This window comes from Hipposideros armiger, unplaced genomic scaffold (genome assembly GCF_001890085.2).
Source record: "Hipposideros armiger isolate ML-2016 unplaced genomic scaffold, ASM189008v1 scaffold_341, whole genome shotgun sequence".
NCBI classification, from domain to species: domain Eukaryota; kingdom Metazoa; phylum Chordata; class Mammalia; order Chiroptera; family Hipposideridae; genus Hipposideros; species Hipposideros armiger.
Window position 1 is genome coordinate 1,722,920 of NW_017731691.1, and position 26,839 is coordinate 1,749,758.

The window sequence follows — 26,839 nt, forward strand, 5'->3', positions numbered from 1 at the left end:
CAATGGGGTAAAGACAGTCTATTTAAAAAATGGTGCAGGGAAAACTGGACAGACACATGCAAAAAATGAAACTGGGCCTCCTTCTTACACCATATACAAAAAGAAACTCAAAATGGATTAAAGACTTAAATATAAGACCTGAAACCATAAAACTCCTAGAAGAAAATATAGAAAGCAAAATCTCAGATACTACCCTTAGTTATATTTTTTCTGATCTATCTCCTCAGGCAAGGGAAACAAAAGAAAAAAATAAACAAGTGGGACTACATGAAATTAAAAAGTTTTTTCACAGCAAAGGAAACCACCAACAAAACAAAAAGACATCCTACTGAATGGGAGAAGATATTTGCCAATGATACATCTGATAAGGGGTTAATATACAAAATTTATTAAAAAAAACTCATACAACACCAAAAAAATCCCAAACAATCCAATTAAAAAATGGGCAGAGGACCTGAATAGACATTTCTCCAATGAGGACATACAGATGGCCAATAGACATATGAAAAGATGTTCAACGTAACTAATCATTAGAGAAATGCAAATAAAAACTACAATGAGATACCACCTCACTCATGTCAGAATGGCTATCAGCAATAAATCAACAAACAAGTGCTGGCGAGGTTGTGGAGAAAAGGGAACCCTGGTGCACTGTTGGTGGGGTTGCAGATTGGTGCAGCCACTATGGAAAACAGTATGGAGGTTCCTCAAAAATTAAAAATAGGACTACCTTATCGCTCAGCAATTCCACACTTGATATTTATCCAAAGAAATCCAAAACACTAATTCATAAAAATATATGCACCCCAATGTTTACCACAGCATTATTCACAATAGCCAAGACATGGAAACTGAAATGCCCACTAGTATATGATTGGACAAAGAAATTGTGGTACATTTATACAATGGAGTATTTCTCTGTGATAAAAAAATAAAATCTTACCATTTGCAACAACATGGATGGACCTAGGGGATATTTGCTAAATGAAATAAATCAGACTGAGAAAGACAAATACCATATGATCTCACTTATATGTGGAATCTAAAAAACAGAATCAATGAGCAAAAACAGAAATAGACTCAGATACAGAGAACAAACTGATGGTGGCTAGATGGCAGAGGTGTTAGGGGATGAGGGGGAAGGTGAAGGGATTAGAAAGTACAAATTGGTAGTCACAAAAGTCATGGGTATGTGAAAGACAGTATGGGGAATATAATCAATAATGTTGTAAAGACTATGTAGGGTATCAGATGGGTACTGGACTTATCAGGGTGATCACTTCATAGATTATATAAATGCCTAACCACTGCACTGTACACCTGAAACTAATATAAAGTAATACTGGGGAAAAATACATATATACACACACACATGGTGCCAAAACATGAAGGTACATTTTAAGAAATGAAAAACTGTATTAAAATTGTAATACTCAATATATACTGATAACAAAAGATGAATACAAGTCTTGCATATACATTTTTTGGCACCCTTGTTATAGATATGGGGTGCCAAAAAATGTATACACATTTTAAGAGATGTTAACACTTCGGTCAACGTTGCTCAAATAGTAGTGCGTCATAATGACAAGTGTCTGGACGCTGATGGTAACCACTTTGAGCACCTCCTGTAATTGCAGAAGTCATGTGTGACTTGTATTCATCTTCTGTTATCAGTATATATTGAGTATTACCATTTTAATAGTTTTTTTCCTTTCTTAAAATGTGTATACATTTTTCTGGCACCGTGTGTGTGTGTGTGTGTGTGTGTGTCTGATACAGATAGATATAGATAGATATTCCTTTTGCTAAAAGAGCATTATTGACACTATAGGCAAAATTTCTATGGGGCCTGTAGATTAAATGGTATCAAAGTTAATTTCCTGATTTTGATAGTTGTAATGTGGTTATGAAGAATGTCTTTAGGAAATTTTCACTGAAGCATTTAAGGATAATGGGGTATCATGTCCGTAACTTAGATGTTTCAGAAAAAATGTGTATACATACATATACTATATACACATACAAAAATATACACATACATATGAGAGAGAAAGAGAGAAAGCAACTGTGGTTAAATGTTAATAATTGGGGGACCTGGGTGAAGGATATATGGGAGTTCTTTGGGCTATTCTTACAACTATTCTGTAAGTGTGAAACATAATATTTCATATATATTTTTTTAAATACTGAAAAGAAAATTGAGTGTTTGTAACCTGAGTCATACATAAAAGCTTTCATATTTTGCCTGTCTACCCCTCCATCTTGTTCTAAAAACAATTTAGTCTTACAAATATGTAAAGAAAAAACAAACCACAACATAAGTTGAAAACAAATAAGAAATACATGTGGTCTTGGCAAGAACCTTCTAAATTGTCAAATTCTACAAAATGCTCTTGAAAATTTGACACATTATGGAGAGAGGTTTCTCTTTGTTTTGGGAAACAGCCCAAACTTCAATATAGCTATTAGTTCTTTTGTGTTCCTGATAACCTTTTGTTCAAAACCTGGCTGGAATTAGACACAGAGAATGCAATACTGGGCTATGGAGGCAGAAAATCATTGTTAGTAAGAATAAAGGAAATAGACTTGAAAACTTTTTACAGAATTTTATGCAGGGATACACACTTTATTAAATTTGCATTCTAAGATATACATACACAAAGTCAGCATTTCACAAAATTTCCTATTATTACAAAAGCAGGTATCATGAAATACAGTGATTTTATAAGTCAAGCAAAAGAGCATCATCTATAGGATTTTCTTATCATCTCGTACTTGTTTTCAAATAGAAGCCTGAAATATGATATAAGACTATATTAGACCAGGGAGGGAGAATTTTAATTTATAACAATGATCACTTTTCAAATATTAAACTTTATATAAAAATAAAGGGGTACCGTCAACCAAGCTCATCTGAAGGTTAGAATCTCTTTTATTTATTTTAAAACAATCCCTGCACAAACTTAACTTTCCAGTCACTTTAATAAAAACAAACCTTAGTTTAAACATTAAAGTGAATCATCTTGCCTAATTCTCATACCATTGGAACAATTTCATTTTCCTGTCCCAATTCTATCCCACCACTGAACTTCAAAAATAAATATCATCACATCCCAAAGGTTATTTCTTAAGAGTCCTAAACTAGAGCCAAAAAATGATGGCCAAAAGTGTCCCTTTAAGGCAAAAAGAAGGTAGAGTGAGGGTGGATCAATATCCCGTAAGATAAAACCATCTCTCAGTATTTTATAGGCAGAAACAGCTTAACGTGGTTCTTCCACAAACAGAATAAATACAGTGAATAACATCAAAGTAATGTTTCTTTAAAATGGCATACAAGGGAACAATCTTCACAATATATACATTTATGTTAGGTTTGAAAGATTATGGACTTTGCACAGGTGAAAGCAATAGGAGAAAGCCATTAATGGCCATTATGGCAGTTAGTACAGTTTAAAATAAGCAATGCATCTGATGCTAACAGAACTACTTACTGCTAGCTAAGAGATGCTCTCTTAGAATTGAAAGAGAATAAGGTTCCCTTCAAGCCGTACAGTATTACTAGTTTGTGAGTGCCCACAACGTGCAACATCTTCCTTTAAAATTCAAGGATATTTGCCTTCAAAAGATACAAGTGCAGTAGTTTTCGTTTCTTACATTCATTCAAAAATGGAATATTATGATCCTAGCAGGCAAATTTGCGCATTAAATACAGACAACCCACCCATGATTACTGAACATTAAAAGAAATCTATCACAACAGACATTTTTACAGTTTTAAATAATAAATAACACAACAACAGACTAAACTCGGTTTTTTTAAAGAGCTCCATTCAGGATTTCCCTCTTTTAAAATTAAATAACTTCTGGTACCTCAGACTCACTATCACAGAAATTGTTCACAGCTCAAACAGCTTCTTAAAAGCAGAATGCGCAATAACATTGACATTAACATTCAGTTCCTAAAAGCTGCCTCGTAGATATTAAACCGCCCTTGCTATAAATATAAAGCAGCATGAACAAGAACTGAATTCTGATTCCAGTGGCAACAGAATGACCAACACACAGTCAACAGCACCACTCACCACACACAACAAAACAAATGAATCCAATGACAAAAACGTAATCAGGAAAAGTAGCAGTTGAGACATTATGTGGCAATCAGGCACATAACGACCCCTTTTCTACCCTACCATGTGATATACATCTTTACAGCACAGCACTGCACCCCAAGACACCTCAGGCCTCGTAATATCTCCCATAGACAAGCTGTCAAGCTCCGCGTGTGCTTTTCTACACAGTGGTTTGTGTGTAAAGAACATTATTCATTCATTTGTAGATGCTCCACACATCTGGTCAAGGCAGGAATTTCTTCTCCTTGATGACACCACCTAGAAACATTAACAATATTTTATACATTCCGTGGGGCAACAGGTTTGGGGAGAAAAATAACAAGTGTGGTAGCTAAGACATAAGAACCTGTGGCGACTACTCCAGGCATCCTGTTAAGTTCATTTACATTCTCAGCACTAAAATCAACCTCACGTCACACACTCCAACAGCAAAGAAGCAGTATGGGTAGTAATGAAAGCAACTATGTGTTTCTTCTACTCTGTGAAAAATGGGCAAGTAAGCAGCTCAAACAGAAAGGGCAAACAAAATAATGTACTTTAGGCTGATGGAGAAAAAAAAAAAAGAAACGCTTAATGTAATCAAAAGCAATGCACCTGTTGTGAAATGAGAGCTTTGAAACTATGTAGTCAACAGGAGACAAAAAAAAATCTCTCAAGCAAGAGAATTTCTGATCAATTCTAGGTGTCACAGCACTGCTGGGAAAAAAAGAACCACTATTGAAAATATATCAGTGCTTTTCTTAAACATATAGGCTCTAAGATGGGTGCTCTTTGAGGCACTGAGAAAAAAAAACTATATATACTCTAAGCAATCAAAAATGAGTACTTGAGATTTAGTCACTAGATCCCAAATGAGATCAGCAAAAAGAGACATAAGTGCGGCCGGCCAAATGGCTCAGCTGGTTAAGAGTTTGCTTAAGAGCACGAGCTCTGAGCAACAGGGTCTCTGGTTTGATTCCCACGTGGGCCAGTGAGCTTTGCCTGAGCTGCCACTGAACTGCCAACAGGTGGCAGGATGGCTCAGCTGGTGAGAGCACGTGCTCCTAATGACAAGATTGCCTGTTCGATGGTGGGCTATGCCCGCACTCAACTAAAGGCTGAACTCGGCACCTTGAGCTGAGCTGCCGCCCAGATGGCTCAGTGGATAGAGCATGCGCTCTTAACAGAAGGTTGCCGGTTCGATTCCTGCATGAAAAAAGAGAGAGAGAGAGAGATAAATAAGGTCACTACACTCGTAAAATTGAACTTGAGAGGAGAGATGCCAAAAAAGGACAGCATCAAAATGGTTTAAATCTGTAGTACTTTAATCCACATTACAGATCAAAGTTCTCTGTGTCCCTCACTGGATGTGTTATGTAGGAAAGAGCAGTTAAAACACTGAATCAGAAGTCACTTGGGTGAGAGATCATCCATCAAGATGAACGAAGGGCATGAATTGGAGCATGCTACTGGAGACTCTGCAGTTGTGCTGCCTTTAGCCAGTGAGGCTGAGGGTAAGCCATTGCTGCTACTGCTGCTACTACTGCCATCCAAAATATCTGAACTGAGGACAAAGCAAAAACAATTATAAGCAGATGCATCTATCAGGGTAAAGGTAAACATAACATGCAACAACACAGTTTCAAGAACTCACGAATCAGTAAAGCATTTGTAAATAACAAAAAGCATAAAAGCAAACAGCAATGAACTACATTGTGTTCTATATTCAGATACCTGCAAAAGGACAAAGTCACGGAAATGCAAAGCAAGACACCCGAGGTTCTGTATCGTTTTGAGTGCCCCCCTGGAGGTACCACAATGACCAACCTACAATAAGTGCTCCCCTTGACAGGTCATGGTTTTCATGAGGGAGTTCCCTTTCCTTCAGCTCAAGAGATTTCTATACTTATATTTGCCTGCTTACCTTCCCATCAGCCCTAGAGTAAAAGGAATGGCTACTCATTGAAGTACCTACCCTAGACTGTGTGAAGTGTTCTGTCAAGTACATTACTGCACTGTCCCTCTACTCCAGAACCAAAGCCCTTCAACTGCCCTAGATTTTACCACTTCCCCACTCCCAAGAGGCCTTTGATTCAAACACATTTTTTTTCTAATTTCCTTCATTATTTGCCTTTGATATTCTTCTCATCTTATGAATTTCTTACACTATTTCCTTTCTTCTTTCAAAACGCAAAGGTCTCCCTACCATCTCTAAAAGACTCCTTTCTTTAATCCCTACCTTTACTATCCAGAGAAGCTTCTAAAAGGAATGCTCTGTATCCACAGATCCAATACTCTCACAGTCCATTCACCTCTTTAATCCCGATGACTGCTTTCTGCTCCTCCCTTTCCACTAAAACTCCTGATCTGGGCATTAAGAGCCTCTCCAGCCTAGCCCCGGGATACCTCACCCATGCAGCCCAGGCCCTCATGGCTCCCAACAATCAATCTGGCTCATAAATCTGGCTCCATACTTCAGCATTCCCAATCAAGAACCTTCGCAATTTGGCATCGGGGCTCTTTCTGGCTTTGATTCCCATCAATCTGACATAAAAGCTCTATGCTCTCTATTTGGCCCAAATTCACTCATTCATTTATTCTAATATTATTGAGTGCCTGCCAAGGGCAGGAAGTATGCTAGATATTAGAAAAACGATGGTATATAAGATAGACATGGTCCCTGCCCTCGTCGAATTTACAAGAGAGTGCAGGGGACAGATATTGACATAATCATGCTAATAAATACATAATTATAATCTGTGATCAAAGCAATAAAGGAAAGATACGAGGGGCCCTGAAAGTATATAACATGGGTAGCCTGATCTAATTTGGAAGAACAGGGAGGAACAAGGCTCTCCAAAAGTGATATTTGAGCTGTCATCTGAAAAATGAGTAGGCACGAACTAGGTAAGGTTTGAGAGGAAGCAAGGGTAGTTCTAGAAGCCAAAAGCAGGCAAGTGTGGCTTTACTACAGAGAAAGGAGAACACAATGAGAGACAAAGCTGAGGAGGTAGTCAGGCAATTTTAGGATTTACACTTTTCTTAAACAAAGCATAGAAAAGGAATTATGAATCAGGAATTATGGGTTCTAGTTTAAGTTTGGTCACTAGCTCCTTTGCAAAAGCCCATCCTGATCTAATGTGCACTAAGGCTAAACATTATGAGTCTTTAATATCATTTTTATGAATTTCTGCTAATATATTTCCAATGTTAAGTAACCTGTGGTACATTTTGAAGTTTCTGGGCCCTATACCACCCTCAATGAACTATAACTCCCCCCACCCAACTTTCTCTACTCTTCTATTTTCCTTCAAAATGTAATTTCTTTCTATTGCCTCTAAAGTGTTTTTAGGTGGAGACAGAATACAAATAGGCTTCGGAAAAGTAAAAATAAAAATGGAAATAGCATATCCCGCAGTACTCCTACTCTACGTTCACTGCTGTCAAATGCATCATTAATAATACCACTTTTAAAAAATACGTTTGGAAAATTTAGCTGGCTCTGATATTTTTTCAACCAAAAGGCAAAATGAGTCTCAAATATGAATTATTCAAACTACTGAAAGTTGCACAGATAATCTAAGACACTGGAAAATCAAAAGACCTTTATATTTGCCTTGGAACATATGTGATTTTTTCCTCCTGCAGCATTTTGCCTAGACTAATATTAAAATGAATTTACTTTCCTAAAGCGCATGTTGGCTGGGCAGCCGAAGGACATGCTCTGTGCTACTTGGCAGGAAGAAACAGGCTTGGATTAACCAGACTTATAGGGAGCCCTGGGTTAAAGATTCCATTTGTAATAAGACCTGCTTGTTTAGGTGAATCCTGTATTCATTCAAAAACACAGAACATGACTCATGCAGAGAAACCTGTCATCTAACACTGTTGATTACCTTGAGAAAAAGCAGCTTAGCGGGGACGTTACCGAGAACAAAATATAAATCCAAATATTTCATTTCATATTTTTTTCCAAGGATGTCTTCTCTATTATTAAATATGAACACATATAAAATTTTGTTCATTAACAGAAAAATAGCACACTTACATTTAGTCGCCAGTGCAATTTAGATTCAGAATCTGGTAAAACTTTAACCAGATATTTTCACTAAACTAGAATCTAGTTTCTGTTCTAATTAATCTGGCACCACTACCCATGGTCATGGAAGCACAGAAAATTACCCACTGTTAGCATATCCTCATAAAGCAAGACTTAGGTGATATTTTTTAATTCATAGAGAGATCACTGGACAAAAGTGATTTTCACAGTGTCCACTATTAAACCTTCTAAAAGCAACAAAGTATGGTCTAATTTGAGTTTCTCTCTTCTTTCTTTTCTAGCTTAAGCTCTAATGGAGGTGTTAATGAGCCTTAGACTAATGGCCAAAAGCCAGACAATGGCAAAAAAGCAAAGGATCTAGACAATTTAAATTGGACAAAGGAGTCCATGAATCAAAAGTGAACTAATTCATTCCAGCCACTGAATATACATTTTGAGGCAATATTTGAACCACACAACCAAAACTACTTATGACTGTTAAAGTAGTGCCCCCTGTCTAAAAAAAACTAACGGTGAACTTGTAAGAGAACCATTAAAACACTCAAACGATAAAGTAACAACAAAACTCTACTGTCCGGTGTGACTTGTGCTCTCACCGGATCCAGCTGGGCCACTCTGTGCCTTGTCCAATCAATAAACTGGGTTCTATCAGATTAATGGCAGGTAGGTAAATGCACTAGAAATGAGCCACAGCCCTAAGAAGCACAGATTTTGATAAAAGGTAAGACTATGGGGCACTCGATGTGGGTTAAACTGGTCCATACAGCATGTTCTCTGGTCTCTATTTTATCTTAGGAAGGTCCAACATTATCTTCCCATATAACTTCTAAGTTGTTAAAATCACACATTTAAATATGATCGTTTCCACAGTCACCTCGGGTACAGGAGTTTAAAAGTATCTGCAGAGATGTGTAAGCTTCCATAAACATCTTCAAAGTATATGCATACATTTCTATTATTAAGTAAATCATGATTAAATCTTATTCTTTGTCACATATTCACTATGAAATGTTCTTGCCATGACACATGTAACATTAAAAATGTTAAAATCACTGAGATAAATCTAACGAAAATGTTAAAATAAAACCAAAAAGGTTAGATTAGCAGTCACATTAACACTGACACACTGGGCAAGAAAATTCATGGAAGACTTTTTCCTTTTCTTTAGGAGAAATAGGCTATCACTTAATCTTCACTACGTGACTAGCAGCCCTAAAAATTCCTTTATTTTCATGCCACAGGTAGTCTTATTCCCAAAAGGAGGAGGAGCAGAACAGGAGTTCCCAACATACAAAATGAATCAAAGCACCATGCAAAGATACGAGGTGTGATCAAAAGATACAGTGAATGTTCAAAAAATTACAGTAAAAGACACATTGCCATTAATCCCCCTCAAAATACTCCCCCTAGCTTCAAACACACTTATCCCATTGTTCTTGCCACTTTCTGAAGCAGTTCTGCAAGTCATCTTTCGTGAGTGTCTTTAGGTGTGCTTTCGTGGCTGCCTCGATGTCCTGAATCAATTCAAAATGTTTACTTTCCATGGTCATTTTGACTTTGGGGAAGAGCCAGATGTAGCATGGTGCCAGACCTGGTGAATAAGGTGGATGAGGACACACTGTAATATTTTTATTTGACAGAAATTGCCGTACCAGAAGTGATGTGTGACATGGAGCCTTTCTGTTGTGATAAAATACAGTGAGTGCTGCTGCCAAGTGGCATCCAACGGAAAGGCAGGGATCCTCAATATGGGAATCGGTGCATCGAACCTTAATAACAGTGTGACAAGTTTCAACTTGATCGGTGCAGTCAGCTGGGTGTCAGCTATGGTTGAGAGAAGGTGTGTTTTAAAGCGTGCCATAAATCATCCTCCATCATGACAACACTCCGTGTCACACACGGAGTGCTTTTGGTATATGGCAACTTCTGTCAAATAAAAACATTACGGTGTGTCCTCATCCACCTTATTCACCGGATCTGGTACCGTGTGACTTCTAGCTCTTCCCCAAAGTCAAAATACCATGAAAGGTAAACGTTCTGAATCAATTCAGGACATTAGGACAGCCATGACAACACAACTAAAGACACTTATGAAAGAGGACTTCCAGAACTGCTTCAGAAAATGGCAAGAATGATGGAATAAGTGTGTTCAAAGTGAGGGGGAGTATTTTGAAGAGGATTAAGTTCAATGTGTCTTTTACTGTAGTACATTTTTTTAAATTCAAACATTCACTGTATTTTTTTATTACACCTCATATACTTCTGAGCTGTGATCAAATTCTTGATGTTTATAAGGACTAAATGCAGAATGACATAATTCCTGCCTTGTGGTGACTATGGTCCCCAAGTTTGCTTGGCAGAGATTTCAGAATTTTCATTTAGTAAAAAATATTATATACTATTTCTTTGGGCAGCAGTTGGCACACTAGACACAAATTCCAAATGGGTCCATACTCAAACTTTACATTTAATTTGTACTTCAAAGATGTCAGGTTTTAAAGGTTATTATCTAGTATGTAAACTTTAGGGCTGGCCGAGTGGCTCAGTTAGTTAAGAGCTCACTCAAGAGTGCGAGCTCTGAGCAACAGCAGTTTGAGTCCCAGCCCGAGCTGAGCTGCCGCTGAACTGCCAACAGGTGGCAGGATAGCTCAGCTAAGAAAAAAAAAAAAAGAAAAAAAGAAAACAAAAGGAAGTGTTAAAGCCCATGTTTTCTTTGCAGAGTGGGGCGGGGGGAACAAATTATAACAACTTAAATGATTAGATAACATCTACTAATGATCTGATACTTTCTCTACTCCCTGAAAGGTATAAAATTTGTTTCCTTAGCTTCCTTATCAAGTAGATTGTTATCTTTGGCAATAAAAACCAGAACACAACTATTTCCTGTCTTTGTCCCCATTTCTAAGAATATAGATATCTGATCAATGAAAATACATTGAAGAGAGAAAAAACTTTCAGCAAAAGCAGGATCCAATTTTTACATATCAGAAATAAATCATATTTAAAATCTCAGTTGTAGACAAAAATATCAGCAATATTAGTATCCAAGGTATCCCCAAAATCTTAGTACAGTCTTAAGTTTTAATATCCTTGGAAGCCCAGATGCTACAAACTTACTAAAAACATCATTTAAAATTTTAATTACTTGAATATTTTGACACTTTGTTTTGTTAATTTTGAGTAATGAATTTCTTTTTAACATATTATTTGAGCCATATTTGGTTTGTTAGTGCACTATGAGGAGTTGTATAAAACAAATCTCTCTAGTGTAAGGGAACTCTTTTGTGTTTCTGGGTCAGAAGTGCCCTTCATCATCAATGCCAATGATCCCAGGGCTCTCATACCAGTCACAGTTCTTTGGAGAATGGGAGCTGTGGCAACAGAAATAGATACCTCACAACAGCCACCATTGTTGACAGCTTAGGTTGTGCTGCTCAGAGGAAGAAACATCTGAACAAGGGCAGGGGGCCCTTGGTAAATACCATGCCTTCTCTTTCTTATTTATTTGCGTAAACCTGCTTTTATGTCAGCTTACGACAATATTTTTTTTTAATCACCTTACTCTGTCTATATGTTTCTAACTTGGCAAAATTCTTTCATATCTTTTACCTACCTTGGTTACTTGGTTAGTAACTGGGTAAACAAATCTATTTATAATGTCATGTGCCTATATTAAAACACACTTTACCACAAAAGTGATATGCAGTTTCCAGTAAGTATAGAGTTTCACCCAGTAGTCCTCTTGACAAGCTTTAGAAGATTTCTCTTTGCAATCATCTACATACCTGGAAAGGCACTCTATACCAAAATTAGCTCACTGAGCTACCAAGGACAGACAGAGATGAGAGAGAAGAAAGACTATGGGGCTGAAAATAGCTAGAACAACCTAAAAGGCATTTGTTCCAAGGTTAGAACAGTACTGATCAACACGTCTAATAAACTAGAATACTCTGACTTCTTGGTCAACCAGAAGTACAAGCTATCTTCCACAAAACATGGAATAAATGATTTCAAAAGAAGGAATTGTTAATCCTTATACCTTAAATGGCTTACACAATTCTTCCATTTAGAGAACACCATCCTTTCAAAGTGAATGCCCTCAAAAAATAAATAATAAAGGGAATGCCCTCGTGGGCTCTTAAAAAAAACCCTCAGCGATAAAACTCAGGGAACAGAGAGTTCATACACAACCATGTCTAAAACATGGATGCTTAATGAGTTGATTAGAATGTACTTAAAAATTTCAATTACCTGGCCACTGCTGTTATCCTTTCCCCTTCCTTCCAATGTATCTGTCAGTATCCAAGGGCTCAAGTTCAGGTACAGGAAAATAAGTTAACTTTAGCACAAAAGCACTGAAGGGCCTTAAGTCAGACACCTAAACTAGGATGAGCGAGACCATACATATATATATATATATATACATACATATATATACACACATATATATATGTACATATATACACACACACACACATATATATACACATATATAAATATATATATGTATATATATGTGTGTGTGTATATATATATATATACACACACATATATATATATGAATAGACCATAGGAATACATATATATATATGAATAGACCATAGGAATCAGGAAGTGTTACTATAAAAATGAAAGCCCAGCATCACGATGGAATACCCCAAAATTTTCAAAAATATTTTATAACAACAGATAATGCTATTTAGAAAATGCCATGCTGAAGAGAATGCTGGTATTCTCTGCTAAGTCACGGAATTAAAAGTACAAATTGGCAGTTACAAAACAGTTATGGAAATGTAAAGTAAAGCATAGGGAATATAGTCAATAATACGGTAATAACTATATACGAGTATAAGTGCAGGTGGGCACTAGACTAGTCAAGGGGATCACTTCTTAAATTATATAAATGTCTAACCACTAACTGTATACCTTAAAACTAATATAAAATAATACCAAATGTCAACTGTAATAGAAAAAACTTTTAATTGTAAAAAAAAGGGTAAGTACAAAATACAGGCAAAGCAGCTATAATCAGTGCATCATTACCCAGAGCAACCCAGAAGCCCTCTCTCACACCATCCAGCTGTTGACTCTCTCACACCATTAGCACCTACTGAGAGAGGCTGACCTAATGGAGAGAGGGATGAAGGTAAAGCTGCCAAAAAGATACACATTTCCAAAGAAGTACTCATGACTCTCAAATAATCTGCTTTTTCACATCATCTACACTTCCACGGAGATCTCTCCTCTTTGGCGCATGGAGAAAAAGCTGAATATATTTTCAATGATCCCAATATACTTTTGATGTCTCTTTTTAAATAGATCATACCCTAATATCATTTTGATTTTATTTCACTTTTTTACCATGAACTGAGATCAGACAATTGTGCAGCCTCGGGAGACAGCATATTGGTAGTGCCTTGAAAGAGCCTCTTGGGCTGGCTTTCAGTCTCCATTTCACCTAAAACAGAAAGAGAGGATGCTAACGTAAAACAATTTTACAGGCTTACTACTAAAGTGGGTTGATCTTTGTTTAACCAAAGCTCAGAATACTTCTTTAAGCTGCTACCTGAAAGATATTCTTCCATGTGCTTTAATGTAGAAGAAATATACGTCCACATAACCTCAACCAAAAAGTCAGCAACCCTAAAAATACCTTTTCATTCATTGCATATAGCATGCTATGGATATAGTCACGTTCTTTAATACAACAGTAGAACACTGATTGCATCAGGCAAAATGAATCAAGGCTAACTACATAGAAATAAAGTATCTCCAAATAGTTGAAAGTCACAGTGTAATAATTTATGCTAGATGATTAGTAAAGACCGTTGATTTATATATTTTAATATCAGAACATTTCCTGAGTTGAAGTCAAATGGGTTAACATGTTCTCAGTCTGATAAAGAGCGTACAAAATCAAAGGTTGCTTAGGCTACTAGTGAAAGTGAAGATTAAAACCACAGTCATGGGCCGCGTAACAATGACACTTCAGTCAATAATGGGCCAAACCGACCCATAAGATTACAATGGAGGTGAGAAATCCCTATAACCTAGTGAGGCTGCAGTGCATTCCTCATGTATTTGCAGTGATGTTGGTGTAAACAAACCTACTGCACTGCCAATCATATAAAAGAATAGCACATACAATTATGTGCAATGCATAATATTTGATGATGATAAATGACTATGTTACTGGCTACGAATTTACTCTACTATACTTTTTATCATTACTTGAGAGTCTACTGTTTCTACTTATAAAAAAAGTATGCTGTTAAGCAGTATGCCATATTACTCTGGCATCAGCCTCATCCATCTCATGTTTAGTGTGTCTCATGGTTGCATCATTTTCTCTCATGCTTGACTTGATCTCATGTTGTTTTGTAGCGTAACACGCTGTCCAGCCTTGTAGCCTAGGAGCAACAGGCCACACCATACAGCCTACGTGTGTGGCAGGCCGTACCACCTAGGTTTGTGTAAGTGCACTCTGATGTTCGCACAATGACGAAATCGCCTGATGCATTTCTCAGAACGTACCACCGTTGTTAAGGGACACACGGCCGAATAACTTTGAAAGCATATCCATAACTAAAAGCATGTATTAATTCTCAAAATTGGTATTTTACCGGCTACCTCAAGCCTACAGATTTTCTCAGAACCAGTGACAGAAAAATTTGCATCAAAGGAATAAAGCTTAACATTTGCCACCAGGAGTGCAAAGACTAACAACCCTAAGTTAGGCAGAAAAACTCCTTTTCCAAATAAGCTATGATTTAAAAATGCCTTGGTTTTGAAGCTCTTTATCTGAGCCTTAAAATGGGATATTAAAGAAAATTTAAGTCATAGACCTATCTATATTCCGGTATGAAATTAGTAACTGTAAACGTAAACCTGTACAAGATTTTTATGATGGAAAAAGATCAAGCAAAAAACAAATACAACATTCATTTTTTTCCATATTATCAATTAATTAACATTACCTTTCCTCTGGAGCTATTCTGAATACTACTAAAATTCAGGAAAGGTTATATTTTTATTTGCCTTTTCCAACTTTAATACGCAGCTTTTAAAAGCTGCCGCTGGGCTTTCAACAACAGCTCATGAGCAAAAAACGCTCAGGTTCTGTTTAGCAAAGAATCCCTCCATCTGCTGGTGTATTTTGGAATAGCTCTGAAACGAAACAACCATACTAATTCCACCAATTTCCCACAACAAATTTTAAATTCATAATAATGACAATAATAATAGTTTGAATTTCCATGTGTTATTTTCACATAATAGCTCCTGAGAAGATTCTTAGGACTGTAAATAATTCCTTAAAGAATTAATGAAAAATACTGGTTTATAATATAAAATGTATTCACTCAATGCAAATATTGTCACTGTATCAGGATCTAGTTCCCAGAACATACCATCTTTAATTTTAAGTTGACTGAAATATAGCATTTTTGAATCTGTATATGATGCTATCACTGGAAAATTTTCACCAAAGCCGTCAACTATCTGAGGAGAGCTGATTTAACTGGCCCTGAAGGTGATCTGCAAAAAGAAACCACTTATTGAATTGCTTTCTTAAAATTATTGCTAAAAGTCTTATTTAAAATGACATCCAACACTTGTAGTCATGTGGTCATATCCCCAGAAATAATGATTAAAACTGTCTTAAATTTCTTTCTTTGCCTTTTTAAAAAACAGACTCCATTAGGTGTCCTCCATAAGAATCTAAAACTAGCACTGAGTAAGATCATTTTCGTTTAGTGCTTTGTGGTTCAAAAGAAGTTAATTAAAAGAGCACCCCCATTATATCAAAACCCTATAGACTTGAACAGGAGGCAGTTCTCTCTTTGCCAAGGTGTACTATGGGGGTGGCTTATATTTGAGCATACAGCATGTTCATAGGCCTATTTGCTATGACATAAGCATATATTTCTGCAACATATCAACTTGCATCTCTTTTATATTCAGATCACTGAGAGGCAAAGTTTTTGGAATATATATTGACAATATGAATATATGAATAAGATTCAGTTATGAGGTATAAAAATATAGACAGTATCAAATAACTAATTTACGAAAATTAGAATCAGTAAAGCGGACATTGGGAAGAGTATCACACATTTCCTTAGGAAAAAAAGAGTCATGCCTTAAACTAATTTCAGACAGAAATTCTAATTGGAAATTCAAGTTCGACTAGGTTTAATAACAGAAATATCAATGTGATGCTTACCTTTTCTTTTAACAGGACCAAGAACACTGGGCTTAATGCACTTCACTGGACTCCGATGCCTCCTGCTTCAAAGAATAAACAAACAGGATGACATGAAGTACTTCTGAGATGCAAGATAAACATTACAGCCCACCAAATAAGTCAGTAAAATTGATATTTATCTAGGGAGACATGGAAAATGCCTGTATTGTAAGCTGAGTAACTGAAATGCCAATACGTGATCTGAGTTGGCATAGGCAATCTCGAGTAACACGGAATTTTAAGCTATCTTTTTTTATTCTTTTTTCCTTTTATATTTTAAAAGCTATCTTTTAACATCATTCCATGACACAAAATATCCACAACAGGTTTTTTTTTAAAGATAAACCTTATTAAAGAGTTATTTGGACTTGACAGGTCTACAATCTTAAACAATTTTTTTCCCTATAAAGGACATATTATGAGGTGTGTGTGCGCGTTCTCTGAATATAAACTGGCACTAAGTCTCAAAAAATGAATCTGTTAAAATGTTAATGGTAGAACATAGGTGATAGGTATATGGATGGTCACTGTGAAAACCTTTCAATTTTTCTGTCTGTTTCAAAATTTCCATAATAAAATGTCAGGGAAAAAATTCCTCAGAGAGACAATTTTAATAAGCAGCATTTCAACCACATTTGAAAAGCAGGTTCACCTACCTGGAAAAGCGTCTCGGAGTAGGAATTCCGGGACTTGGTGGTAGCCCACTGCTGCTCACAAACATTTGTAAGGATGGCGAAAAACATTGCTAGAAAAACATATTTAATATTAAAATAGGTCTAGTGCTCCGGTTTTCAAAAGATTCTTCTCAAAATGACAGAAACAACATCCTTAGAACTGGTTAGCTGCCTATGTGTCTCTCATATACATATGAATATGTACATATTAATTTTTTCCCAAATTACTATCATAGACTTTTATTGATTTTCCTTCCAGTAATTGGATCCTTTAAAAGTGAAATGATGTGTGTGTGTTTTGGAGAGTAAACAGCTCAGTATGTGAAAGAGTTAATACCGTATCAATGAGCTTACCTTTCCAAATCCTCTGGTGGGTGATGGTGCCGGAGAAACTGGAGTGAAGTCGATCCTTTTAGGAGAATATAATTTCTCCGGCTTGTCAAAATCACTATCACTCTGTAAACATAAAGTGTTATTTCCTCATAATTCACAATTCAGCACATCACAGCTCTTCTTTACTACTCAAAACACACCTACATTTTTAGAGTAGAAATGTTTAGCCTCTAATTGCAATAGCATACTCTGGTGGAAAACCAGAGATCAAAAATGAATATAAATTTGAAAACAGAAGGAAGAGAAATAGAGGGAAAATATTAATAAAGCCAATGAACAATATAAACGCTTCTAGAAAATAAAAACACAAGCAAACATGAAAACTTTACCAGGCTCAAACTCTCATCCCAAGACTGGCTGATCTGCATTACTGTTTGCACTTCCCTAAAACAAACAAAAATGAAAGGCCATCAGTTCTCAGAAACAAGACATAGGCTGTGCCCGGGTCTTGTGAAGTGCTAACCTTTCATGTGCAGTTTCTCTATTCATCAGATCCATGCCTTCCTCCTGCAAAGACAAACGTGCTTGAAAACAGAACATTTGTCCACACAGTTCTGTATTTGAAAGAAAAGAAAAAATACTTTTCTTCCTGATTGGACATAATCACAGTACAGCAGAATGAACATTCTAAGACTGTCAGCCATGCCACATCTGTATTTTATATGAACACTCAGAAGAATTTCAATCTGTCTACAACTAACCAGTTGCAGCCTGATGCATTTTTGCTATCTAAATCTTCCAAACGAGAATAAAATCAAACTGTAAAATTCAGAAAATTGTGGCTCTGCGCTAGAAAGTAAGATTTACCCTTTTGAGTTGGTGCAGGCGGCTAGTAGGAATCCGATTAGGTAAGGGTGACAGCAACTGGAAAGAAAAAGTAAACATTTACTGTTTTTTGAATCACAAAGCAACAATCTGCTGTCAGCACTAGTGTACAACCTCTTTCTAGATAATTTTTCATATTCTTCTTAGAAATCTCGCTCTTTAAATTACTGAACATTAATGCACTAGAGGCAGTACATTCAGTCTTTAGAAAGTACACCAGGTGTCCAACCTCAAGGCACCATCTGTCGCTAGACAGGCTCCGACTTTAACATTTTTCCCAAATGAATGCAGAGCTGTGTACATTTATATAAAAAAAGACTCCAGGCCTTGGAAATATCCATTACCCCACTAATCTAAAATAAGAAACTATAGAAGAAGGGAAAGAAAAAAACGATTTTACTCATTTTTATTACCAATAGACCAAGAGAAGACAGACTGAGGAGCCCAGTATAATGTTGTGTCTATGATTAATGTTTATCAAAAATACTTTAAAACTGGGGCTGGCCGAGTGGCGCGATGGTTAAGAACTCGCTTGGGATGCCAGAGGGCCCCGGTTCGGATCCCACATATGAGGGCCAGTGACACTGCCCTCCACAGCTAAGATGCTGAACAACAGCTCAACCTGGAGCTGGGCTGCCGGGAGTCGCCAGCTACGGTGTAGGCTGCAGCCCCTGTGGCAGTGGGTTGCCATGGGCTACCGTATGTAGCCAGCAGCCAGCGTGAGCGGCCAGCAGCCGCAGTGAGCGGCCATCCAGAAGCCGGCGACTGATCTGCCTCGCCTGGGAAGAGCGCAATGATGGTGCCAACTTGGGCCAGTGAAGCAGTGTCCTCCACAACTAGATTGAAGAACAAAACGACAGCAACTTGTCTGTTCCCCTTCCCCTAATTCCCCAGCACTGTTCCCATCCCCCCAATTACCCAATAAAAATCTTTAAAAAAAAATACTTTAAAACTGCAATAAATAGATTTTGCCTGCATGAGCTAAACCATTTCTAAAATTTGATCACTAACACTATCACCACAAACCTTACTGGTTAAGAAAAATCAATGTGGAAGACAAGGTGTAGCTTTAGAGTAACTGTTGCTTTCCCTTAGATCACCATTTTTTAATAACACAAAACTGAAATGATTTGGGGGCCAAATTATGTTCCTTTAAAATAGTTACAATCTGATCACAAAATGCAAGGTACGATTCCTATCAACAGATCTTGCAAGGTTTTAATAGCCATAATGTAAACAACTACTGTTTATTCCCTAATGAAATGCAAATGAAACTGTAATACTATAAACCTCAATAAGACAATTATCCTGTTATAAGAGGCCCTATCCTATTAAAACTTGCTTGAATACTAATATAGTGAGTGGTATAAAATGGTGATAAACTGTTCTAAGTTGTTTGGGCAAAAGCTAACTCAGGTAAAAGGGTAACTATTGCATTGTTCTGTACACCTGAAACTAACAATAAAAAAAAAAAGCTAACTCAGGTAAAAAAAAATTTTAAAGTTATCCACTGAAATATGATTTTACCTTGAAAGATATCTCTTCCTTACCCACCCCTTTCTTTGACTTTTTCCTCTCCTAGGTTTTGAAAAGAGAAAAACTTTACCAGTAGAATCCTTTTTAAAAGTATTTTTTTTCCTACCATGAAAGTAATACATGTTTACTGGTGAACTCTTAATCAGGTCATCTGAAAAACACTAAACTACTAAACAAGCCAATAAGGCAGGAAAGATTCTAACAGGAGCGTGTGGAGGAGAGCATGGATGTGTCCCTCAGAGAACAAAAGAAACCCCAAAGGCAGTGAAATAATCGGAAAAGCCAAAGTGAGGATTGCCCAACCCTGATTGTGGAGAAAGTCAGACATTTAGATGCTGCACCTACATAATGTACAACTTGTCAATCTTAGACAGAAATGGAAAGTAGACCTGAAAGGGGGACGGAGGAGCCGCACTGTGTCTAGTTCCAGCAACAAGAGTAACACATAGGCTGAGAAAAAAAGCCAAGGGGCACTGGTAAATGGTGTTAAGTGAAGCAAAGCGCTCAAAAAGGATAAGAAAAGAGGCCCGACATTGACAAGCAAGGCGGCTTTAGCGACTTTGCAAGAACAGCTGTTTAACTGAGTTGTGGTAGGAGTAATGAGATTACAAACTGGCCAAATACTTGGCAAGAAATTAGGAGACAAGGAATTAGAGGCAGTTGAGTGTAGATTAGCTTTGAAAAAAAAAACTCAGGAAGGGGAAGGAAAAAAAGGGGAAGGAGAGACCTACGAAAAAAGAAGAGTTTGTTTTCCAGATAGATGTGTGAGTTGGGAGAAGGAGGTGGGAAGAAAAGAGCCGGTGAAGAACAGAATGAAGAGACATGACAGAGAGACGACAGGCCGACCCAAGTGACAGGAGAGTCAGAAAAATATATGAACCATTAGGAGAAAACACCACATGTGAAGGTAAAGACATTTAAGCTGTCGTGTATGCAAGATACGTGTCTGCCTTCTCTGTGCAGTGAGAAGGGTCATCTGCTGAAAGTGAAAGGTCATCACAGATAGGAAGCTTGCAGAGTTTTTTAAAAGATTTAGAATGTTGCTTTGGAAAAGGGCATGTGGCCAGTGGCCCCTTGAACTCAATATGCCCAGAAAGAATTTATCTTCTATCCCTTCAAAGGACCAATTCCTGTCGATTTCCCAACTCATAATAAAGGCAACACTTTTCCCCTCATTACCAAGAAATAAAAGTGCAGTCACTTTGAGTCCTCTTCTTCTTGCGTTTATATCTAATCAGTGGTCAAATCATGAACATCCTACTTTTGCATGTCTGTTTCTTCAGTCCTGTCCTTTGACTTCATCCATCAACACCTTACCTTCTGTAGGTTAATACAGCACATTAAGATTTCCAGTGTACACTGTGAAATACTGTATCTGGTGTAATCGATACTATGATGGAAGTACCCAAAGAGTGCTGTGGAAGGTTTTTGACACCGGAAAGCTAGAAAGGAGAAAGGGATGGGTTGAAGGGTAGCATAAGGATCAAAAAAGGGCAGGAATCAACAAGACCCCTTCAGCAAAGTAGGTATTTTAGTGCAACCAGAGCCTAGGGTATTTGTCAGGGAGCGGTGAGAAGCGAGTCTAGGCAGAGGTAAGAATCTTCACATCTTAGAAAAGAGCAAAGTGAAGTGTAAAGAGGTAAATACATTTTCCCTTCTTTGCTATGCTACTGACGCAGAAAGATTTTTCATATATACAGCAGAAAAAGTACTTATATTTTCCAGGATCCTCAGAGAAAGGAGGTGAAGTGAATCAAACCTCCAGATAGCTAACGTTTTCCCCTTTAAGTATTTTTAGCCACTTCAGCTGGAAGTCTTTCTTAAAAGTGTGATATTTGTCCCCTTGTTAAACAGATTATACCAAACAGAATGGCACTGAAAGATCTCTATTCTAATCCCAGCTCTGCCACTTACTAATTGTGTGATTCTGAGCAAGCCACTTATATCAGCTAAGTCTAGCTGCTGCCTCTTTTAATTGGGAAAAACATCTTCTGCTCTGCCTACTTCATTGGGGTTGCTATGACATTAAATGTGTGAAAGTACTTTGTAATATGTAAAATGTCATACAAGGGTAGATATTACTATAATTTAAGAAAAGGTGGAAAGAAGACCCAGGTGTCCATAAGAACATCAATTATTTTACACTTCTATGCCACTGACACTTCAGGGTCCATTAACACGTTCTTAGCCCTTATCCTCAGCCACAGACAAACTTTTTTTAAAAATCTCCGTCTGCTTTTCTGTTGTTCCCTCTCCTGCCTTGCTGGCAGTTATTAGTATACCTTTAACCCAAATGTACCTCTTCTGATTTGCTACTTCTCACACACTACTGGGTTGGAAGCTTATTATAATTGTGCATAAATTTTACATGATTCAGAGGTCAGAGAGGCTCTCATATAAATAAACTGATGAACCTTTGTGCACAGACTATGGAAATCTAGTTCAGCCATTTAGAGAGAGGTCTGTTTGCTTACATCTCAGATGTCTTCCAGAGCACTGCAGTTACTGGATAAGTGGGCTGCCCATGTGAAGTGCTGCTATATAAAAACCTCATCATAATTTCTCCCAACACAACCAACTAATAAGGTGATCCCCGACAGCTCTGGCTATATAGAACAGTCACGATCAGCAACTCTACTGAGAATACAAATACAGCATTTTAAAGGAGTCTTTCTTTGGATAAACAGCTTTGGCCAACAGAAATAAATACTCTGTTACCATTTATGTGATTTCTTTTTCATCATAGGACAAATAAAGACCACTGTTCTAAGTTAGAATTAGAAGTTAATCCTGACTTACCTCACAATAATGATGCAAGCAGTGACACAAAACAATGAACAATTTTTAAAAATACAAAGTCACACAGCCAAGAAATGTTTTTAACCAGGTCTCCTCTTTTGCACTGAAAGCTGAAAATGGCCACAGCATTAAGCAGCAAAACAAGAGAGGTAAAATCTTTTTTTTTCTATTGTAAACAATTGTACATAGCACATCATCTTAAGAAACAACTACATCTGAAAGTGTTTCCCCCAATTAAAACCCCTATGGATACTTACTCCCATACTTACGAGGTTGTGACGGCTCATAATCGTTGTACTATTCCTCCGAGTTTTAAATGTGTAAGGCTGAAAAACCTGCGAAAGGTCACTGAAAAAATAAAAATAAAATGATTAACTTCTTTTCATATAAGATATCCTTTGCCTATATTCATGCCAATTCTCCAGTTAACAATAAAATCTTCGATGGCTCATTTCAGACAATGAATACACTCACCGTCCTCTTCAGAGCTTCCCGAGTGATGGGTGTGCTGTGGATTACAGGTTGGCCAAGATACTGATCTCAGTGGTTGGGGGACAACTAGGAAAGGTATGGGGCGGAGCTCCAGACTGGTTGCCTCCAGCTGCTTCTTCTCAGAGCTCATTCCCCCCCACCCCTGCCCCGCCCCGCCCCACCAACTGGTTCCCACCAGTCACAAATGAGCAGCCTCAACTGTTTACCCCAGAAGACCTACAAACAGTACTGCTTTCTGTGAGTGCCATGACGTGACATGGGCTGGGGAGCCCTGTTCTGCAGTATGAGCCCCATCAGCATGGGGCCCTAAACACATGCTCTACCTTTGAACCCCACTGTCCAGCTAAATGAATGTACCTGGAAGTTTGCTCATGTTGCCCCTTTTGCATCAAATGCCCTCCCTTCAACCATCTGTCAAAATCCTTCCTCTCCCTCAACACCCATCTCAAATGCCATACCCCCATGAATCTTCTTTCCACTTCACAAACCTAATGCATCTTTCCCTCCTTCGAACCCAAAGAGCACAATGCGAAATAGATGCTTCCCGAGACACTGACTTTACCTTTCATTAAAGAAAACTAAGCATGTGTCTTAAACCCCTTGGTAGAGGTGTTTTGTTCATCTTTGTACAATGTCATGCAGTGCCCAGCAGAGTGCCGTGCCCACGAAAAGAGATCATGAAGGATTTTCAGGTTTGGGATCATGGAGATCGCCTAATGCAGCTCTCCTACATTTTAAATGAGAAAACAGAGACTCAGAAAGGCTAAGTGACTCATTCATAATCATAACCAGTCAGGGAGAAAATTAGGACTAGACCTGGTCTCCTCACCCCTTCTTCTGTCACCATGTTACCTTTCAAGTAATTACTTAAATCGTGATTCAAAAAACAGCATGTTATTTCTACAGTAGTCTACATGCAGGTCAACAGGATCGCCCTAGTCCCTAGTCCTAGCAATTGCTTGCCTACCAGATTTAAAAAGACCAGTTTATTCCTATAGTATCAGAAATAAATGTAGAACAGAGGATAGCATTGGGAAAGTCACTCCATCATTCCCTCAGTTTCAAAATTTAATAAAAGAAAAAAGTAAACCCATGTTTCCCCAAAATGAGAATATTGTAATCAGTTTGATAGACAAGGATTACCTCTTTCTTTGCCTTCCCTGTGCTTGATTAATGTTTCTGGCTAACTCCAGCCCCATCCCCTTTTTTGGACTATTTCCATTTCTACAGGGTCTCACAAATTGGCTCTCTACCTAAGATGAATTGTCTACATATAAAAGTGAAGTGGAATAGGCTCAGGAGGTCTGCCAATGTAACCTTCACTATCACAAGATTCTACCTTAAAACAGACCCTCTGGTGACTTATTCACATGAAAACACAAGACCCTACTACTAAAAGTCAAGGGTAGATTCTTCCTATTGTTTTCTAAAACCTGTGTTTTCACTGACCTATGCTACATGCCACCCTTCCTTCTTTATTCACTGGAATGCATTTCAGGCAATTTTAGGATTTGCAAACATTACGACAAATCCAAAACACTTAATGGGACATGAACACACCATTTAATTTCAAGTTATTAGATAAACTGTGGTTTATTCAACTAAACCTCTCTTAATGCCTGAGTTCCTAAACTAAGCTTAGAAATAGCAGCTATTAGAGACAGGTGTCAAGTTGCAAGTCTAGTTCCAGGGGCTTCGGTCTGACATTCAGTGGTGTAAATTAGGCAGGGCAGGCAACCTGTTAGAAGAGCCAGAAGCTTCTTGTAGTTCCTTTTAGAGTGGGCCAACAGAGCTCCAGGTAGAGAGGGCCCTGTTGTCTGCACACTGCCCAGAGTTTGGGGTCAAACTTTCACTCTACCTCAGGACACCAGTCACTGTCAAGCAAACAAGTCCTCATCCCCTCAATTTGTAGAGCCCAAATGAGCTCCAAGTCTCACTTAAAGGGGAGGAAGGCTGCTTGCAGGGGTCCAGGAACCCCTAAATCCCGTTGTCCAGCCTCCCCCACCCTGCTCACCTGAGCCCATGGATCAGGGGAGCGCTGCTGGATCTCCTCAGGGTGCCCCCATCAGATGTGTCAGGCTCAAAGTCCAGCTCCATTTTCTCCTGAGCCATGTCGGAGGCTTGCAGGCAGGCACAGCGGACAGTGCTCAGCTCCTGGTGCTTAGCTATGGACTCTCAACACTCACTGCAGGACTGAACTGCTGGGGACGGGCAGCTGGGGGCGGGGGCTAAGGGGCGGAGGCTTGGGGGCGGGGGCGGGGGCGGAGAAAAGCCAGAGAGGAGGAGGGAAGGAGGATGAGGATGAGGAGGGGAGGAAGCCAGTGAGTGAAGGGAGGAGAACAGAGAGGTTTTGGTGGAGGATGGCAGAATAAAGGAAGAGGGCAGAAGTGGCATGGAAGGAGGATGGACAAGAGCAATAGGATGGGGAAAGGGATAGATGGGGAAGCAGGACAGCAGAGAGGGTAAAAGGCAGAGGACAGAAGGGGGAAAGGAATAAAAAGATAGGGGAAAAGAAAGGCAGGGTGGAGGGAAAAGAGGAGCACGGAGGAGGAAAAGAAGGACGATGTATGGGGAAGAGGAAGGAGAGGAAAGAGGACAGGGGAGAAGAGAAGGAGGGGGAGGAAACTAGGCAGCGGTGGAACTCATGCTGCTTATCTTTTGGCCGACGACCTCCAGCGGGGCCGGGCTACAGACACGGAAGCTGCCCAGGCAGCGCTAGCACCGAGGAGTTGACAGTCGGGCAGGGCCCGGCCAGGCGACCTCGGCGGTTCCAGGTCCCCATGCTTGGGGACCCGGTCCAGCCCCCCATGCTCCGGGACCGGTCCCGGGGGCTCTTCAGCCTTGTGATCGGTGCTTCTCCCCTCCCTACCCCCCACTCCCGCCTGGAAGACAGGTGGGGGTTCGGCCCCTCAGCCCCGCCGCGGTGCCTCCTCTTCCTATCTTGGGTTCTAACGGCCCAGGGGAACCCCTTAGGGCCAAGACCAAAATCTACAACCTGCCGCCACTTGCGCCTCCCACGCTTCAGAAGCGGGAACCTCCGCGGGGCCAAGTCTTCCGCGTTCGGGCACCCATTGGGTCCTGCGCACGCGCCCGGCAGCCGCGCCAATGAGCCCACGGGCACGGAGCATGCGTGGGAGCCCCGCCCCGCACCCCTCCTCCAAAGGGGAGGAGCGTTTTCAGGGGGGCCCCCCGGCGTCTTCCTCCGTGGCATTGGCCCTGGGACCCTGGCGCCCGATTTTGAAAAGAACCAATAGTTTGGAGACACTGGGGCATCATCTTTCAGGAGGCGTTTGAGCCAATATTCAGGGGAAATAGAAATATGCGGGTTCCACGTTATTTCGTTCACAGTTTGTGTGATCTGATTTCTGTGATCCCCACTCGTTTTTTTTCATACCCTTCGATTTTGTTGGTCTTTGTCTGGAGGGGCCGATTCTTATTCAGATGATCGGTTTGGATGCATTACATTAAAGGGAAGTGAAAAAACAAAAGCAATGGTGTAAAAGCAAAGATAATATAATGAGCGTTCATATAGCTAGTGAGAAGCGCTCACCTCCATTTGACAAGCACAGTTAGCTTCAACGATATTAGAAAAAGTCCGGAAGAACAAGTAAGTAGCAGAACCAGAAGTTTTTTTTCTTTCTAGGATTTATGGACCCTAATAATCATGACTAGGCATGTGTGAGATCTGGAATTATTTATTTTA

The 26,839-nt window shown here is 38.9% G+C and overlaps 1 protein-coding gene across 15 annotated transcripts; it reads right to left on the reverse strand.

Annotated features, from left to right (window-relative positions):
• Positions 1-2,597: 2,597 nt before the first annotated feature.
• Positions 2,598-25,673, reverse strand: PABIR2 (PABIR family member 2). 15 transcript variants are annotated; one of them, XM_019661255.1, is made up of 12 exons: positions 25,151-25,227; positions 23,119-23,202; positions 22,902-22,992; positions 18,292-18,348; positions 17,948-17,991; positions 17,814-17,868; positions 17,446-17,547; positions 17,074-17,162; positions 16,397-16,461; positions 13,534-13,630; positions 5,527-5,676; positions 2,598-4,391 (listed from the first exon to the last, which is right to left on the reverse strand). In XM_019661255.1, the coding sequence occupies exons 3-12, from the start codon at positions 22,929-22,931 to the stop codon at positions 4,322-4,324; spliced, it is 759 nt and encodes a 252-aa protein (XP_019516800.1). In that variant the 5' UTR covers positions 22,932-22,992; positions 23,119-23,202; positions 25,151-25,227; the 3' UTR covers positions 2,598-4,321. The 15 variants fall into 15 exon arrangements, 13 of the variants coding, with proteins under 13 accessions (XP_019516800.1, XP_019516792.1, XP_019516791.1 ...); XM_019661247.1 differs by lacking the exon at positions 23,119-23,202 and having other exon boundaries at positions 22,914-22,992; positions 25,151-25,673; XM_019661246.1 differs by lacking the exon at positions 23,119-23,202 and having other exon boundaries at positions 16,397-16,458; positions 25,151-25,673.
• Between the last annotated feature and the right edge of the window lie 1,166 nt (positions 25,674-26,839).